Below are 19287 nucleotides of genomic sequence, written 5' to 3'. Positions count from 1 at the left end.
TTATCCAGCTTAGACCACTAGGACTACTTCTTCCAATGACTGCAGAGACCCCTTCAAACCCCTAAATAATCTTAGAAAAATATAGGGGTCTGACTCTAATCTGAAGTATCGCACCTACTCACTTAAGGGCTACAATATCTGGAATTAACCATGGGAAGCCCCTTTAAACAAGAAAACAGAAATGAATCTCCAGACTCAAAGAACCAAATCTCCATCTTCCTTGCCACCAAGCTTATGCTTGGAAGGAAAACTACATTTCTTGGAGGTCATGAGTCAACTCAACCAGTACATGATAAAGAACTGACATTTATCTTGGAAGACTGTCAAGACACATTTGAGTGTCTGCACCCTGTGGATAGACTTCCTTCCCTCTATTACCTCAGTTTAGAGATGCTGTTGCCATGTCTGACCATCTAAGGCAGGGGCAGGGAACCTTTTTGCTGGGGAGGGCCATATGGATATTTGTAACATCATTCACGGGCCATACAAAATTCTCAACTCAAAAATTTGACTGCTATATTTGGTCAAATATATAACTGACTTAGGGGTAAGTTACATAAATTGTGGTTCAATAAAAGAAATAAAAAATCCAGAGCGCTGTATTCTTGCAGCACAAAAAAGTGCCTGCAAAATATATATATATATATATATATATATATATATATATATATATATATATATATATATATATATATATATATATATTTTTTTTATATAGTACAGGCGCCATTTTGACCAAACATAGCAGTCTAATTTTTGAGTTCAGAATGCTATGTATTTAGTTCTTTATTCGGCATTAATGGAAGCCAAGCTAAACCCAGGGGGGTCCAGAGAGGGGTTCACCCAGCTTTCATTCTGCCACTGCCTCTTCCTTCGCAATTGTCCCTACCTTTGTCCCTTTCTTAGTCTCAGATCTGCCCCCCCACCTACATCAGCCTCCTATTAGACCCCCCAGCCTACATCAGACCTTTTGGCCTCAGATCAGACCCTCCCTAGCTTCAGATAAGCCCCATCAGACCCCCCCAGCCTCAGATAAGACTCCCATAAGACCATGCCCACCCTCCTCTAGCCTCAGATCAAACATTTAAAATAAATAAACTTACCTCTCCAGCTCCAAAGGGAGCTGCCACTTGGCAGATTTACTTACCCTTCCTGGTTTTCTTGCCGCCGCGCTGTACTGTGACATGACAACGCACACCATGAGGTCATATTGTGCATCTACGTGCATTACATGTTTCCTGACAATGTACGTGTCAGGAAACAGAGCGGGGCCGGAAGAAGACTAGGGAGGGGCGAGTACAACCAGTGCAGCGCTGTTCATCTTCCCGTGTCTCCTACATGCTAATGACCGCTTCCATAAAGGAAGCAGTCATTTGCATTTTCACTATGTGCTCAGGCATTGGGCTACATGAGATGATCCCATGGGCCGGAGGTTCCCCGCCCACGATTTAAGGATTCTATAAAACCTCCACTTGTTGAATCAAATGATGGTCTCCATTTTGTTTTAGTTTGACGACTGCTTCATGACTTCCTGTTTGCACTATTTTAGCATTATATAAATGCAAAACTTTAATTGAAAAAACTCAAAACAATAATGTAAAGATATTAATAAGAATAATGATATTATTAGAGGAAAAATAGAGATATTTAATAATTTTATAAATGGCTCCTGTAAATGTGTCAAACTTAATGAAAAGTAACACCTAGTTGAAAAAAATGGCTAAAGCTTTTAAAACGTACTCCAAAATAAAAGCTAAAATGCAATAAGCTGCGACCACAACAACCGTATTTCCTTGGAATTTTCACCGTTCTGTGAAGCCAAATTCGGCCACAATTACCTTGCTGAACTGCCTGAGAAGTTGGATGAAAGCTCCTTTGCCAAATGGATTGGTGAGGCTGGAGTGAAAGGCCAGTGTTGGATAATCTGCAGATAAGCGAGCCACCCAGCGTTTCTGAAACACAAAAGTTTATGCTCAGAATGGCAAGAACCACTTGGGACATCTGGTCTACATTTTCTGAATGTATTGAAGTCAGAGCCATACATTTTTGAACAGTACATAAATAGATTACAAGAAAGTGTCAGAAAAACAAGCGTATACAACTTTAGTTCCGGAACGGCAGAAATTTGCTTCAAAGATTCATTTTCCACTTATTTCCTGTCCTGCAGGATCTAACAGCCAATTAAGAAATCTCTATAAAGTGCAGCTCTTTAATAAAGGTTTAATTTGCGGTTTCTGAAATCTGTGACCACGCTACAGCGCAATATTACCCGTAATGAATTCAGGGATCGCTCAGAGCAGCGCTGCGATCTTTGTGTAATCCAATTACTTTAGAATAATACAAAACACATCTGCTGACAGCCCTTCTGCAATAAAAACCTGAACTCCAGAGGTTCAGAAAAACCATATAGTGAGATGTAGGAAGCAAAACAATGCAAATACATTGTTACAATGTAGCCAGTGGAAAGATTTAAGAAGCTTCCAGAAGCGTTCCTTCCTAACAATCGCCTACTCTTCAGTGGAGGTGAAGAGTTGCATTTACATGCAGTGATCACCTTCACAGTATAAGGATGAGTGATGGCTACTGCTGCATGATCTGCCCCCCAGAAATAAGGACTGAGGTGTCTGCAATCACTTCATTGGGTGATCTGCTGCACCACAAGTGGCAGATTATTGGGAACACTCGTTCTTCATAATCTGCCTGACAATTCAACAGTGCAAACGAGGCATAAGGTCTTGCCATACACATGAGATCGGAGTCGTTCGCCTGACAGCTTGTCTCTCCCAAGTACCACACAAACACATGCACGCGTGGCTCAGCCGAGAATGTATGTGTTATCAATGGGGAAAGGGTAATAATCTGTTGCAGGACACCTCTAGCATCTGCTCTGGGCTACAGTCGGGAGGGCCCCATACACAGTCCAGCTAAAGTCAGGAGGTTCCACCAACGAACATCTGACGTGTAATGGTCAGGTTAATTGCTGAACTGGTAATAGATTTCTAAAACCATTTCCTTTGGAGGCAATTTGTGTCATCAGCGTTTACACAATAGAGACGATCCAGGTCTGGGCTATTCTTACATCCCGCTGAATTACAGGCTACTTTCACACTGGCGTTTCTGGGTCCGCTTGCGAGATCTGTTTCAGGGCTCTCACAAGCGGCCCAAAACGGATCAGTTCAGCCCCGCTGCATTTGGTCTCCGTTGCGTTTAGACGGTCACTAAAACGCAGCTTGCAGCGTTTTGGTGACCGTCTGACTATGCGGAGCCAAACAGATCCGTCCTGACTTACAATGTAAGTCAATGGGGACGGATCCGTTTTTCACTGACACAATATGGTGCAACTGAAAACGGATCCGTCCTCCATTGACTTTCAATGTAAGTCAGGACGGATCCATTTTGACTTTGACTTTTTTTATTTTTATGAATAATGCAAACGGATCCGTTCTGAGCGGATACAAGCGTTTACATTATCGGTTCGGCTCTGTCTGCGCAGATACCAGACGGATCCGCACCAAAAGAGTGTGTGAAAGTAGCCTTACATCCACAAGCAGGAGAGAATACAAATTCCAACTATGGATAAAAAAATGTCTTTGGACCACTATAGACATTATTTAATCATAAAAAGTTTGGCAGAGACACATCCGCCATGAACTAGTAATTCTGTACTAGAGGTAGAATTCAAATGCTATAACAAAGGGGTGCGAGCGAAGCCGCACAAGGACATCTTACCGTTGCCCAAGTAGGAACCAGATCACACTTATTAAGAACAAACAGAAGATGCTTCCAAGGTTTCTCCTTTTTTAGGTATGCCTCAATGTGTGGGGAACGGGTTCCCATGGGATCTCTGGCATCCAGAACTTGTATTACAACATCTGAAGAATCAATAACCTATAAGAAAACATAAAACTACAATTCAGTATACGATTTATTGAGAGGATACAACTCTGACAGACTTGGGCTGGCCATACATTTCAGATAGTCGTCCGTGGGCTCATTCGTACCATTCTGGCGGATTTAAATCTTGTGTATGGCAATTTTATTTAAAACAACAAATTGGTGCGATAATCTATTAGAATCAAATCTGTGGAACAATTCTACCCACAGCCCAAAGCACTGGTTAGTGAGCAGGTAGGACTGTAATTTGACTTGAGCTTTCCTAGCAACTTCAGCTCCCTTACTTCCTACTGACTGCAAACCAACATTTTCTATTCAACTGAGTTATGGCAGAGACATGTGCAAGGGGACGTAAGGCAGCAACCTGTCCTCTGCACCTCCAGGACCATAGTACCCAAGCCCTACCGAATTTAGTATGTGGTAGAAATTGTCCCCTAGCAGCAACACAGCAGATTGTAATGGAACAGGTCACATATTTTTCAGTCAGATTTTTACTAAATTCAAGAAAAAAAATAAATATGTGCCTTTGTATGAAATTGAAGGTATACGCAAAAGGTAGAGTAAGATGCAAAGCCCATGACTGCTTGACATCCTAAAGTAAAGGTTCCCACCAAAATCAGAATACCATTGTAAGAAAACAAAAAAAAGTATGTATGTGTCAATTGCAAACCCATGATTTCTCTCACAGCAGACAATGAGATTATTACCCACCCTACCAAACCCTGCTGCTCCTGTGGCAACACTTCCTTAAGGTGGATTTACCAATATTCTGGAGCAGATTATTGGAAACGAGCGTTCCGTGATCCCGACAATCTGCCGGACTAAATGTGCCACTGAACACCCGATGAACGAGCGCTTCCTTCCCGACAATCAGCTGTACACTGCAAAAACGTAAGCCTGCCTTTAGTTCACACAGCTTCAAAGATGTCACGTGAGCGGATCACTATTTCGGAGCAGTGACCTCAGTGATGCCAAAACATCGCCACTACAACCAGAGAGTGGCTGCAGTGGTCACGTGTCAATGTCATCGCTGGGGCAGGGAGCAGCAAGGAAATGTTAGCTGGAAAAAAAACTTTAGGCCTCCCTTCAACACACTTGTTTTTCGGGATTTTTAAAATTTCACACACATTTCATAGTATTTTTTTGTAGGTTTTTATTTCATCACATCCTAAAAATGCTTTCTATTGTTGTTTTTCAAGTCATAAACAGCTTATGAGGAAACCATGCCAGAAAAAAAAAAATTAAAATTCACCCAGAGCATGCTGTGCTTTGAAAAATATGCTGCTGAACCCAAAAAGCTACAAATCAAAATTTCAGTATGTACTGTTTTTTAGATTAATCTATTGACCTCAAGTAAACATCTGGCAGTAGTATTTTCTAAACAAGTGATGTACCTGCATTGAAAAGCCTCCGATAATACTGTATGGCCATACAGAAGAAAATCTCTACAGTAAAGGATTAACTATTCTTATCGTTGAAAGCTGCACCAAAGGAAATTGCGGAACAGAGTGGCAACTCCCGCGATCTTTGGAACTCCCGCGAAATTTAAACCAGCTTGCTGTATGGAGCGACTGAATAGGCCGGCAAATATTTAAAGCTCCATTGAAGCAATAGGGAGACAGCAGACGCTAGACGGTAAGCCAAACATCGATTTAAAGTTTTCTCCAATCCAAAGCTCATATCGAGCTTAAAAGGATCAGCTATAAGAGACTTTTCATATTATCAGGATTCCTGTGGACACTTTATGAACATATTGCGCTCCCAGTGAATACACCTACAACATTTTCAGTGACATTCAGTTTCCCAAATTGGGATAGAGCGCTAGAAGATAATACCCCCTCTTCCCAAATAACAGCATATACCAAGTTTTTTGGTGTGATATATATTATTGAATTTATCGACACTATTGAGTGGTATCGAATATTTCAACATTGAATTTATCGAATATTTCTATCGAATATATTTTTATCTAATATAGTATCTATCATAACTACCACAATATATGTGACTGTAATGTTGTATATTATTGCTACATTGTTCTTATAAATTTTATTACTTGTATTTTATGGGGATTTAATAAATATTTTCTGCACATGTCAATCTGGTTGCCAAGTGTATGAGTGCTCGCTCATTTTCCTATTACTACAGTAGTATTTTCTAACCTATAAAAACTCGAGAAACCCCAAGAACAAATGCAGCAAAACCAGACCAATTTTGTTTTTCAATTTTCATTTTTTCCTCAAGTTCCAATATCCATAACTTTTTTAAATTTTCTATACATATAGCCATATGGAGGCTTATTGTTTGCGGGATAAGTTGTCTTTAAGGGCACCATTTAATTTACCACATTTGTTATTGGAAAATGGGGGGGGGGGGGGATCTTTGTGGGGTTAACAAAAAACAAAGACACAATTCCACCAAGGTTTTTACATGACAGCGCCTGCTCCATTTATTTCCTCAACCACCGTGACGCATCAGTACGTCACGGTGATTGAAGGGGTTAAGGAGGTTGTGCCATAAGCTACTTTCCACTACAAAGTTTGTTTTTGTCAAGTACTCTAGCTTGCAATCCTCCTTGGATTTCTTTTTTATTTTTTCCTTTCTTTATTTTTCACTTCTCCCCCCATGATTGAATGCTACTTCCTGGTTTGTGATGTGACTGCTGTCCCATCATGCCTTAGGGCAGTGAGAATTGTCCTGACATCAGCAGGTCATGTGACACTAACCAGTTCATTTGCTACCTCCACACATTTTAAATGCTCTGTGTAACTGGATTTATAAACAGACACAACATATCTGGGAGGCCCAAAAATGTCCGGGCTATGGGAGGGTTCCAAATGAGAGCCAGACCAAGAATGTGGATAGTAGCAGCAGCATCTATTCAGCCAGAAGTAGTGGTAGTAAAAGGCCACAGTTTGGAAGGGCGCAACATTATAGTTGAGGAGACCGAGGAGGAGATTGTGGATTGGAGAGCTCACTCATCCTCTCAGCCGCACCAGGATGATGTGGGGGTGACTTTAGAGTCCGACACCGTGCTGTGGAACCAGGGGTCACAGTGTTCCTCCTGCTTCTCCCTCCTTGCAGCCCCAAAGAAGGCTTTCAGTGGGGTGCTCCCAGTCTTCACTGCCCCTTCCTAGAGGGGCACCTTCTTTTATCCTAAGAAGTGGCAAGAAAACCAGCCCTATGGAATATAGTCAAGAGAATCTCCCTGATGACTACTTGTGTGAGAGCAGCCAGGGTTTTTACTGATCTGAGGAGGCTGCAGACCCCAGGCATAGCGGTGGTGGTAGTAAGTGTGGGCCCTCGTAGCTGCGCTATAGGCGTCACGGGCAGGAGAGGAAGAGCAGAGGAAGGGGGCCAGAAAACCCACCATGATATCCCACAGTCTGATCGAAAGAGACGGTGAAGACTCTGATAATAATTGTTAGCTGTACAGGATCAGCATGCTGAGGAGGAGACAACATCAGTAGGAGGGTGATGGTGGCAGCAATAAAGAGCAGAGGCCACGTACCTCCTAAAGAACAGCCAGGGCCACGTCTACTTAGGCATTTGGTGATGCCGCTGACGCAGTGGTTGCGTTAGGCCCTTAACGTGCCAGAGCCAAGCCCAGTTCAGCTGCCTCTACCCCAGCACAACTTTTTCCCATCTGTCAGCTTTTCTCCACACTGCCGGAAGACAAAACCATTGCCTTGTGCAAGAGCAAAATGAAATGTGGGCAGGCAAACACAAACATAGGCACCAAAGCTCTATTAAAACCACATGAAGCGGCATCACCCCATACCCTGGGCAAACAGAGGAAGAAGCCAGCCACCCCTGCAGGAATTCCCTCCATCTCCCAGTCCAGCTTGCAGCAGCCAGGCCACACCCACAAGCAGTAACGGTGTCTTCCACATCATCATCATCTCTTTTCGCTTCTCCCGCTCAGACAACTCCTCCTCCGCTCCTTCATCAGCCATCCATAACGGAATGCGTGGCCAGGAAACAACTTTAAGGGCCCAGCAATCCGTCGGTGTACAAGCTTAATTCTCACTTGGCCAAGTTGCTAGCAGAGCAGTTTCTGCTGTACCATTTAGTTGAGTCTGCTTCCTTAACAGAGTTAATGGAGTGCAATCAGCCTCACTGTAAGATTCATGGACAGCATTATTTCTCCCAAAAGCCATCCCTGCTTTCTCTTGTGGCAGACAACACTGTGCGACAAGGTACACCCCACGGTCAACACCTGGATCAACTCTTACGGGCAGGGACAGTACATGTTTTTCATGGCCCACTGAGTCCATGTATTTTCCAGCAGAAGTGAGGGAGCACCCCGGGAACAAGGCAAGGTCCTTTTGACCTCCAACGATTATGGTCGGCCTGGCTCCCACACCATGGACACGTTCCTGTCCCCAACAGCAGCTGGGCACAGGGTCGCTCACACTACCCCTCCTTCCTATCACGTGTCAGGTCAAGTGTGGCACACAGTGTTGGAGCTGATCGGTCTGGGGAGAGAGTAGCCACACAGGAGAGTTGCTCAAGAACATCAAGCAGCAAACATCCCGCTGGCTGTAACCCCGCCGATTCCAACTGGGCAAGGTGGTCAACTACAATGGGCGCAACATCGTGGCCTCCCTGAACCTGGGCGAATTAACACATGGTCCCTGCATGATGAATGCAATCAACCAAGTGGTGCAACACTATCTAAATAAGAACACTGGCTTGTGCAGGTTGCTGGCAAATCCAGGAGACTGTCCAAGCACGTCAGCCACTCTTATGTGGCGAGGAATGCTACCCTGGACCTGCAGAGACAGAATGGCCTGCCGCTACACTGATTAATCCGCGACGTGCCAACTCGCTGGAATTCTACACTGCACATGCTCGAGCATCTGTACCAACAGCGGAAAGCAGTGAACGATTTTGTCATGCACCAGACAGTTTCAGCAGCAGGGAGCATGTGTTGCTTCGAGGTCAGGCAGTGGCAGCTCATCCAAGACACCTTTTGGGTGCTGAAGCCCTTCAAAGAGGCCACAAAGTTTGTCAGCAGGGACAACTGCAGCATGAACAATGTCATCCCTCTCATATTTATCTTAGAGCAGACGATGAAGCTCATGCAACAGGAGACCATGGCGGAAGAAGAGCAGCTAACACATTTTGCTGTCCACCCTAAAGCTGTTGGGGACACACACAAAGGGAATCTGCCATGAAGGGGGTGGATGACGAAGATGAGGTTGAGGAGCTGCCACTGCAAGACGAGGAGAGGAGTCGTCGGAGGAGCAAGAGGACGATGATGGCACAGGCCAAGATACCCAATTGTCTCAGTAGGGGCAGAGTCGGAAAGAAGTGTCTCCTCAGGCACGCTGGCCAGAATGGTACATACCCTGTTCCCTGACCCCATGGATTTCTGGGCAGGCAGACTGGAACAGTGGCCCCAACTGTCACAGCACACTCTCTAATTTCTTTCTTGCCCAGCCTCCAGTGTTATTTTGGGGAGGGTTTTCAGAGCCACAGGGGTCATGGTGACACCCAAATGGAAAGTTCTCTTCCGCCAGTGTCCACTATTGTCAAAACGAACCAGGCCTGTATTCAGGGGGATTTTCACACTTCCTATGTATGGACCTCAGCTAACTCGCCTTGCTGGCGGTGCCCCATCTTGCCACTGTTTCTGTATGCCTATAGTCACGGTCTGTACAGCTGCTGCCTACATTATGCTAATGCCTCTCAATCGTCAGTTTACGTATATTCAGTTTCCACATGGTTGAAATTTTAAAATTCTGTATGTCATTGCTTACAGATAAAAAAAAAATAATTATATACATATATATTATAATAATAACAAATAAATAAATAATTGGGGGGGGGTTTAAATTTCTTTAAGGTGCTGCATAAATGTTACGCGATTACTGCATCAATACCGACATTTGCTCACAGTCCAGGCGATGCTGGGGCCTGCATCATGCCACTGCCACTACTGCCTGTGGTTCAGTTTCCGTGCACTCAGTTTCCACACGGTTTAAATGTAAACATTTCATGAGGCGACATACGTATGCGATTACAGTATTAACACAGACATTTCTCACAGTCCAGGTAGGCTGAATGCAATCAATAGACCTCTCCTTGCTGCCAGTGCCCCATCTTGCCACTCTTACTTTAGGTCTCTTTGCCTACCTACCAACATGCTCTGTACGGCTACTGCTGTGGCCTGCATCATGCCACTTGCCAACCATCAAGTTCCACTGTGTGTGTTTAAACATCATCTGCCACCAATAAGGGACAATTTTTGGAAGCTTTGGAACATGAAAAAGTGGTACTGAACAGGCAGCCCATTATAGAAATGACGATTCTAGTCTGCAACTGCGGACAAGAATAGGACATGCTCTACATATTTTGCGGGGCTGCAGAACGGAGCAGATGCGGACAGCACACGCCGATCAGCTGTTTAAGGAGCGCCGCAGCCTTTTCGCTGTTTACCGCTGGCCCAGTGACGTCACGACTAGTATCAATGGCCTGGGTGGGTATAAGTTCCATTCAAGTGAACGGAGCTTAGCCACGCCCAGGCGAGTTGATACAAGTCGTGACGTCGCTGGGCCAGCGGTAAACAGTGAGAAGGCTGCGGCGCTGCTGGAGCGCCGCTGCCTTCTGAAACAGCTGATCGGCGGGGGCTCCGGGTGTCGGACCCCCGCCGATCAGATACTGATGATCTATCCAGAGGATAGATCATCAGTTTAAACAGACTGCAGAACCTCTTTAAATCAACTAAGCATAGGCCATAGTAAAAAAACTAATAAATAAAAATCTCTATATAACTTCAAGGCACAAAGTAGAAAATAAACCTTTGTACTAAGGAGCCACAAGAAGCAATATTTTTGGTAGAACATTTTCACACCAGTTTGAAATTACTCTCCGACTCAGTTTGTCTTGGAAATAGCAAAATGGAAATTATGTTGATAATTTAACTGTATTACATTCAAAAAATTTTAAATAAATGTATTTGACTAGAAAATATTGCAACAAACCTCTAAAGAACAAATGGATGTCAGAGGGGTTCCCTAGGTCAGAACCTTCTCATTAAATCTATACGGGAGTAAATCCACGGCTCTCATAGACCTATTCCATCTACGCATTCCCTGGCAGGCCAATTAAGCAGTAGACCGGTAATGCTACATTTCCTGATACATTTTTGGTCAGTGCTTAATCAGAGACCATCATCAATGATTGTGAGCCAAAACCAGGAATGGAGCCTACAAAGAAAGAAAAGTATAATGGAAACACCTGCTGCTGTCCTGTATTTTTGACCAGCATCTGGTTTTGACTAGGAATGACAGATCAATCACTTACTACCCCCGGCAAACAGTTGATCGTCGGTCCGACTTTACTACAACAATCATAAGTTTAATAAAAATAAATAAAAAATGAATGAATGAATAGTCAATTTCAGTCAGTCATTCACCTATTGAAAGCACTAAGAGGTAGCTGGAGGTAAAGGAACAGAGCTGCTATGCTTCGCTGTTTCCATAGGCCTAACCACTTCTCGGGAATACTCCTTTTATCTACTTCAGGAAGTGTAAACTTCATATTTGATCCATGGTGCAAATTCTGACAAAGCATTATTAGAAACATCCAAAAATCTAAAAACGCAAAACGTTACATTGAGAGTACTATTTGCCCAAACTTACCTTGTACAATTCCCCCCAGATTCTTTTAGACTGGCCTTTCTTATAAATTTCTTCCCGAGCCTCCTCTCTGAAAAATAAAACAGAAATTGGCTTTTATGTACAGTATTCTCTACTCATTTTCATATGTATGTCACATTTTTAAAGAATTTTTGGAGAGGTTGTTATTTTTCCACACCAACATCTTTTTAATGAAAAAAAGCAAAAATAGAATCTCCCACATGTTTGGTATCGCTGCGTCCGTAATGACCCGCACTGCACTAATATCATGTAAATTATCCCCTACAGTGAATACCGTAAAAAAAATAAAAAAAATTACAGAATTGGTTATTTATTCTAGCGATATGCCCCCATTGGCTGTGATGGGAATACCCCTTTAATAAAAGTTAATCCGAGCCCTGCTGGAGGAGCAGAACAGCTCCTGACTCAGTCTGTCCGGCTCCAATCTGAGTGATTCTATTATGCTGCTCTACAACATGGTGTGTGCTTACTTCATAGGATCATGCAAGACAGGAAAAACGCTCATTTGATTGTAAGCTGCAAAGTAGTGTAGGGCCGCAGACTGACTATGCTGTGCACTTTGTTCACTCATGTGATCCCAAGCCATCCCTTGCCTGGCAGTCACAGGGGGGCCTGCCACCAAATCAGGAAGTACAAAGGAGCCACATGCAAATTGGGCAGAGTGAGAGATTTAAAAAAAATAATAATAATAATAAATAAATAGTGCAACATGATGATTGAACCATTTTTCAAATTAAGAGCAAAGCAAAAAGAAGGCCAACTAACCACAGGGACTAATGGATAACTTTAGTTGCTTAGGCGCTCCAGTACATCAGACTACTGGTGGCTGTATAACATACATGTGCCAATAGAAATTGTGCCCTTTATGAGCTTCATACCTGACTCCAGTATCTTCTGTAACCAGATCCCTATCTTTGTCTTGGTCATAGCTGCCTGCCAATGCCTCAGCATTCTGAAGCAGTTCATGTACATCACCGGCGATAAGGTTTGGTCTCTTCCTCTGCGACTTGGGGCCAAAAGTTGTTTCAAACGTTTCAGTGTCTAGAATGTGCACTTTTGCATTCTGTTGAAATAGAATATATTGTTAATTCAGGATCACAGAAGAAAATTATTATTTATTTTTTTTACTTTCGGCATGTAACCCTAGCTAGGGTGTACAAATTGGGTATTCACGTATAAGTGCAATTAAAACACCGTATTTTTTGCTTTATAAGACGCGATTCCACCCCCCAAAAAAAAGTGTGTCTTAAAAAACGAATACTAATGAGCTCTTCCATTATGGAAGCGCTCAAGTGTATGTGGAAGGTGCAGGGAGTGGTGACTGTAGCGCTGGCTGTACTCACTGCTCCCTAGTCTTCATTCGAGCCCAGTGCTATACTGACCTGACAGTGCCAGGGCATACTGCATGTATGACCTGATGCTGTGCATTGTGAGGTCAGAGTGCAGTAAAGGACCCAAAAGACAACCAGGGAGCGGCGAGTGTGGGAAGAAGAGTCTTTAGGAACAGGAGAGGCAAGTTAATTTACTTATATTTTTTACGTCTGATGATCTGAGGCCCGATACAGATTAAGGATCTGATTGCAGGGTCTGCTTTGAGGTCTAATAAAGATTGGGGGGGGGGGGGGGCTGACTGGAGGGTCCGATAATTTTTATTTTTTTTTAAATCTGATTTTCCTCCTCTAAAACCTAGGTGCATTTTAGAATGAGGTGTGTCTTATTAAAGAAAAAATATGGTAAATAGGTTTCATGTTTAGAACATGACCACATGTAGTTCAGAGATCCTCTACCCCTTCCACATTTCCACATTAGGGTACAACCCCTGACTTTTGTACATTCCCACCTAAATTAGGGATTTAAAAAAATATGACATCTAAAACCAGCATAAGGGAGTCATTTTCAACACCTCATGCATTTGATAATGACTTGAAGGATAACTCCATACTGAAGACAACCTCGCTGGTCCGGTTTCAGCGATTATAGCCAGAACCCATACGTTTTCCCTGCAGTGGTTGCTAAAGATGAAACACAGTATAACAGGATGTCCATTTAAATGAAAGGCTGGCAATGTAATACATGGATTGTCAAGCAACACTGATTGTAGCCGCTCTGCTCTGGGTCAGAGAGGGAGACCCCCCTCAATGACACCTACATGTCCTTTCAACAAAGACTCTTGTAATAAGATCACTCATTTGACTCTAAAAGTTAAAAGGCCATGAATATAACATTGGAGGTATACAGCTGCTTGGGGAGGAGAAAATAATAGACCCTATTAGAGGCACCATGCCTGAATCAAGTTTTCTTACGGTCTGCTTGCTGTGTATTTTGGAAGCAGCAGATGCCTTAAGGCTTTGTCTTCATTTCTTTGAAGACATTTTCCAAGGACTATGATGAAACAAAGGCATATGTGGAGACCAAGGCTAATTTCACACACTCTCCTTTGCCAGCATGGTAAAGCTCATGTGCCAGGCTTTTTCCATCAAAATGAATGTTCCTTTGGAACAGAATACCCCAATAAAAAAAATAAAAAAAATATGGCGACTATTCTACTTCACGGAAAACAACAGCGATTCCGTAGGGTTGTCATCTCTAATTACGCATACAGTTTCCCTTCAAGAGCAGTACCTGCCAGGCGTTTTGGATGAGGGTTTAGCACTTTCTAAAAGCAGCAAATGATGCTTTGTAGTTTTGTGTTCTGTTAACATTTAATGAAAAAAATACATGCATAAGAAAGGAGGTCCGAGGAAAACCCTAAAAGCAGTGCAGACACGATGAAGGATCGCATGGCTAGGTCCTGATTATTAGACAGGTTAATATTCCTGCTCTTGACTAATAAATCTGGTAAGCACATATGGCGTCTAGCTACAAAGTCAGCCCTGGGCAGACCTAACTAATAGGATGCTCCCAGGCTGAACTAGATGGACAGATGTCTTTTCGGCCTTATAAACTGTTACTATGTATTTAGAAACAAACTACTTTAAGCAGATAAAGGGTTTCAGTGCTGCTGCCCATAGAAGTCTATAGAGATGGGAGGAGAAGAAAGTTGCCGCTGCAAAGAGAGCAACACAGACACAAACTGCTACTACATCTAGTTAGGTTAGTTTTGCATATTGTGCATAAAGCACCGCTGTGTAAGCAGCCTAAAAATTCAGCATGTGTTACATGTGGATTCGGTTTCTGATTTTGGTACATAGCATTTCCACAACTGGAAGAGCATGCTGCAAATCTGCTGCACGCTCGCACTCCATGGCCGACTTTCTACTCCGAATGGAGTCTGCAAAACACCTCCTTCAACAACATTATACTGCGCCAGGGATGGACAACCTGAGGCTCTCCAGCTGTTGCAAAACTACAATTCCCAGCATGCCCAGACTGCCTACAACGGGGCATGGGGGGAGTTGTAGTTTGTCCAAGCCTGTACTGCGCTTTCATGCAGAACTTCGGCATGGACTCTGCACTGTGGAGGACCTGTCATCATTTCTTTTTTACTTGAAATCTAATAACTCATTACTCCAGTTGGTCTCCAGATCCCAGCGCACTTTGTTTCTTTGGACCCTCCATTGCAGAGGACAGGCTGTTCTCGCAAGACTCTCCAAAGATCTGACTCTGAAAGCAAGTCTATCCACAGCCAATGCCATTGTGACTGGAGGCGCACCTGCTCTGGAAGGACTAGCTTACAATGGCGGATCTCACAAGATTGGGTAAATCTCACGATAACAGCATGTATTCTGCATCGCAGCAGATTTACATAATGGGGCCAAAGTGGAGCGGGGGCCGTAGTCTGATAACGGCGGGGACAACTGAAAAAATATTAGTGTGCTGGACTCGAGAGAACTGGTCAGAAATAGTGTTCTTCCTCAGGTCTGAAAACTGTTAGGATCCCCCCACTGCTGCCATTCCAAAGCTGCTCTGGTCCCCAATGCTCTCCTGCTGCTACCCGACACCCCAGAAATACCAGGATAGACCACTCAGCCAATCACTTTCCAGCGGGCCAGACAGGACAGGAGACCAAAGCAGGGCCATTTATATTTAACAAATCAGCCATTTTGCATCTCCTTGGGAAACACCTTTAATTATTATTAAAGCGCCATTCATTCCACGGCGCACATACATAATACAGACAATGCACTAAGAATAACCAAGACGAGTTACAGACGGAGCGACGGCCCTGAGGGCTTACAATCTACACTTCTTGTGCTCTGTCCACTGTAGCCACCAGTCGTTGCTGTAGTTTATTTAATAAATTTGATGCCTGTTGAACTGTGGGAAAACCATCGTGTATTCAGGAAAGCAAATGCCCAAGCAGACAAATTACAACAAATGGGTCAGGTCTGCGAACGCATACAAAGACTCTTTTCAAATTAAAAATATCCCCAAAAAAATACCGTACATCTTTAAGCCCCTCCCCCACCAAGAGTCAAAGCAAAATGAGAAAAACACTCCTAAAAAATCCTGGTGCAGCGATTTTCCATTCTTTGCTCACTGCTTTCCCGAAGCCATAAACTTTTTTTATTTTGCAGTTCACATAACTATATGAGGGCTTGCTTTTTGCGGGACAAATTGTAATTTCTAATTCCACCATTTAATGTTGCATACAATGTAGTGGGTAACGGGGAAAAAAAATTATCTAAATAGGATGTAATTTAAAAAAAAAAAAAAAAAAAAGTTTGGTTTTGACCACGTTCACTGTGTGGTAAAACTGACTTGTGTTCTTTATTCTCCAAATCAGTACGATTACGGCAATACCACACTAGAATTTTTGTTGCATTTTAATACTGAAAGAAAAAAAAAACTTTAGCATTTTTTCTTCTTCTTTTGATCAACTTATTCTGACCCCCATAACTTTTTTTTTTAAAGTTGTTTACAGAAATGTAGTCCCCCCATTTTTAGAGTGACGGACTTTAGTTTTTGTTAATATCATTTTGGGGGTGTGTATGACTTTTCGATCATTTTTTATTTAATTGCTTTGAGAGGTAAAGTGATTAAAAAACAGGGAATGAGCCTTTTTTTCCCCGTTACGCCATTCACCATATGGGATAAGCTTTTTTTTTTTTTTTTTATAGTACAGCCGTTTTGACGGCAATGCCCATGATATATTTTTAATGTTTAAGTATTTTTATTTTGAATTTGAATACATTTTTTATATATTTTTTTACTGGGCCCCCAAGTAGACCACAACATGCAATCATCATATTGCCCTTTGTATAGGGTCATGGAATTTTCTCCATTATCCTATACAGAAATAGGTATATTACAGTTCAGTGCTGCTACCTGCTGGCCTGAACTATAACATATAAGTAATGAGCTAGGAAACATAATACAGGCTCATTACTTTGAACAAACACCTTCCCCGCTCTCCGTCGGGGGGAGGCATCCTGACCCGGACGTGCGCAATTCCGGGTTTTAGCCATCATATTTGACACCAGCATCTGAGAGCGTAACTGTCCTTGGTCGGCATTAACGCCGATCGCAGACATTAGCTGCATGAGTCTGCTGTAACAGCAGGCACCCAGTAGCTATGCACTCGCTTCACTCCAGAGCAGGTGCCATCTATAAAGACGTGACATCCGCAGTACATGTACTGTGGGATGTTGTGAAGAGGCTAAACGTAGATTTTAAATTTAAAGGGAACCTGTCACCAACTTTATGCTGACCTCACTGAGGGCAGCATAAAATAGTGACAGAAATGCTGATTACAGTGGTGAGCTGAAAGTAAGTGGTTGCTGAGAACCGGCTTTATAATCATTACAGTCCAGGCCTTGAAAAGAGTCAAATCTACCCAAGAGTCATAATCTCCCGCACTCTCATCTATTTACTGGTGATTGATAGTTCTCTCCTAGAGAGAGAGGGAGAAAACTAGGTAGAAGACCCTTATTTTGGAAAAACTGCAGCTGCAGCCATGAAGTGGCCCCTCTTCTACAGCCCCACAGCCCCGAACAGTGTTTGCTCAAAAGAGTATTGTCCTATCCTGCTAGAACAAACACAGTTCGGGATGATCAATGGGAGAGTTAAAACGTTGTGGATAAGGATTCATCACAAGCAGACATAATTCACTCATCATGATAAAATGAAACTTGTCCACAAATTAATAAAACACTAGTAGTTGCTAAATAATGTAAAATATCAACCATAGACCAAAACATAATTTAAAAAAATTGGTTCTGAGATTTTTAGTGTGAGGCAACTCCATCTCTACATGGTCTGTGAATAACTGTAATGTGCATAATTGGCTAATCATTACATACGTGAGGTTTTCTCCGATCATACAGAAGAGACATTGGGAGCTTGCTCTGCTTCATCACTACTTTATATGGGTCTTTCATTACAACATCCATTTCTTCTTGAAACTTTTGTAGGGAGGACTGCTTAATGACACGAGTATTTCCTGAGTAAACAAAAACAAGAGAATACTACTTCAGTATTGTCTCTGATGTCTAAGAGCATCACCTCGTGTACAGGGAACTGGGGAGGCGATTCCTGCTGCCATATCTGAAAGTGGCATATTACAGATGGACAGAGGCTGAGCTCCATGATAGATAGGTTTATATGATTTCAGTTTTGTGTACAGAGAAGGCAGTCAATCATCTTGTGTGGGGGCGAGGTAATCAGGACTCTCAGTGTCTCTACTAGGAGTCCTGTCCGGATTTACTCCTATATGTCACAGAGCTCAGCTTCTCTCCCTCCAGCATATCCTGATCTCAGATAGAACAGCACAGTCCACTTCTCAGGGTCACTTTACTAAATGCCCAGAATAAACACTCACCAAACCATTTGATATTGGGCTCTACTCTAGCCACAGTGCCAGACGCGACAGATGACTGATATTGCAAAGGCTTTATCACTTTTCCACGGTCGTTCCTAAGAAAATAATAAAAGTTAAAGGGGTTGTCCCACAAAAAATATTATGCAGTTTTAAAACCAGCACCTGGATTGGAATACTTTTGTAATTGCATGTAATTAAAAATTTTGCATAGCCCCTAAGTTAATCAATAAAATGTATCAGTATAGCGCCACCTGCTCTTTGATTATTTCTTTGTCCTGCTCACTGAGAAGGCCGCTCATGCTCAGTTTCATCCTTCACCTGCCTCCTGAGCTGTGATAGGGCGAGCATGGACACGCCCCCTTAGCTGCAGAAGAAAATACACTCCCCTGAGCTGCCAGCTTGATATAAATCTAGCAGAGCAGTGAATGTGGAGATCTCTGGATCCATGTGAGGTACAGGGCTGGTTCTAGCTTTGTTAGAAAGATGTTGTCATGTACTATATGATGTCTGATTTTCCTTTTTTTACATTAATCATGGGAAGAACAGTGCTCCATGCTGTGCTATTCTTCCCATCAAATATGATGGAATCTGCAACAGATGTGAACATAGCCTAATGCAGTTAGACAAAGAAGACCACAAAATCCCATAGAGGGAAGTTTATTAGAACTGGTGTTCATATGCTAGTCTTAAACAAAGGAGCGCTGGAGTAAGATACACCAAATTTGTTAGTCACAGGCCTCTTAATATATTTGGCTCATCTTCTGACAGCTGTGAGCTGGCATAGATGTATACTATAATTAGTGTGAATTACAATGAATGCACCACTTTTTTTTCTTTTTTTTTTAAAGAGGCGAGAGGGGCACAAAATGGAAAGGCAGGCATTTTTGCAAAAAGCCAGTATGTGCCAACATATGCCAGAAAACAGAATAATAAATTTCCCCCATAATGTTTAGAGCTGTATGAAAA

General features: G+C 42.8%; 1 protein-coding gene across 1 annotated transcript in view; it reads right to left on the bottom strand.

Annotated features, from left to right (window-relative positions):
• The window catches only part of GNL2 (G protein nucleolar 2), a 78827-nt gene that overhangs the window by 52513 nt on the left and 7027 nt on the right, over nucleotides 1–19287 (bottom strand). Inside the window, exons 3-8 of the mRNA XM_040424434.1 lie at nucleotides 18322–18416; nucleotides 17804–17943; nucleotides 12440–12624; nucleotides 11544–11610; nucleotides 3730–3888; nucleotides 1839–1952 (exon numbers count right to left, since the gene is read on the bottom strand). Coding sequence (XP_040280368.1) covers nucleotides 1839–1952; nucleotides 3730–3888; nucleotides 11544–11610; nucleotides 12440–12624; nucleotides 17804–17943; nucleotides 18322–18416 — 760 coding nt within the window. The remainder of the gene's footprint in view (nucleotides 1–1838; nucleotides 1953–3729; nucleotides 3889–11543; nucleotides 11611–12439; nucleotides 12625–17803; nucleotides 17944–18321; nucleotides 18417–19287) is intronic.

Source organism: Bufo bufo, chromosome 3 (assembly GCF_905171765.1).
Source record: "Bufo bufo chromosome 3, aBufBuf1.1, whole genome shotgun sequence".
Lineage (NCBI taxonomy): Eukaryota > Metazoa > Chordata > Amphibia > Anura > Bufonidae > Bufo > Bufo bufo.
The sequence above is the reverse complement of the archived record's forward strand: the minus strand, read 5'-3'. Positions and strand labels throughout refer to the sequence as shown.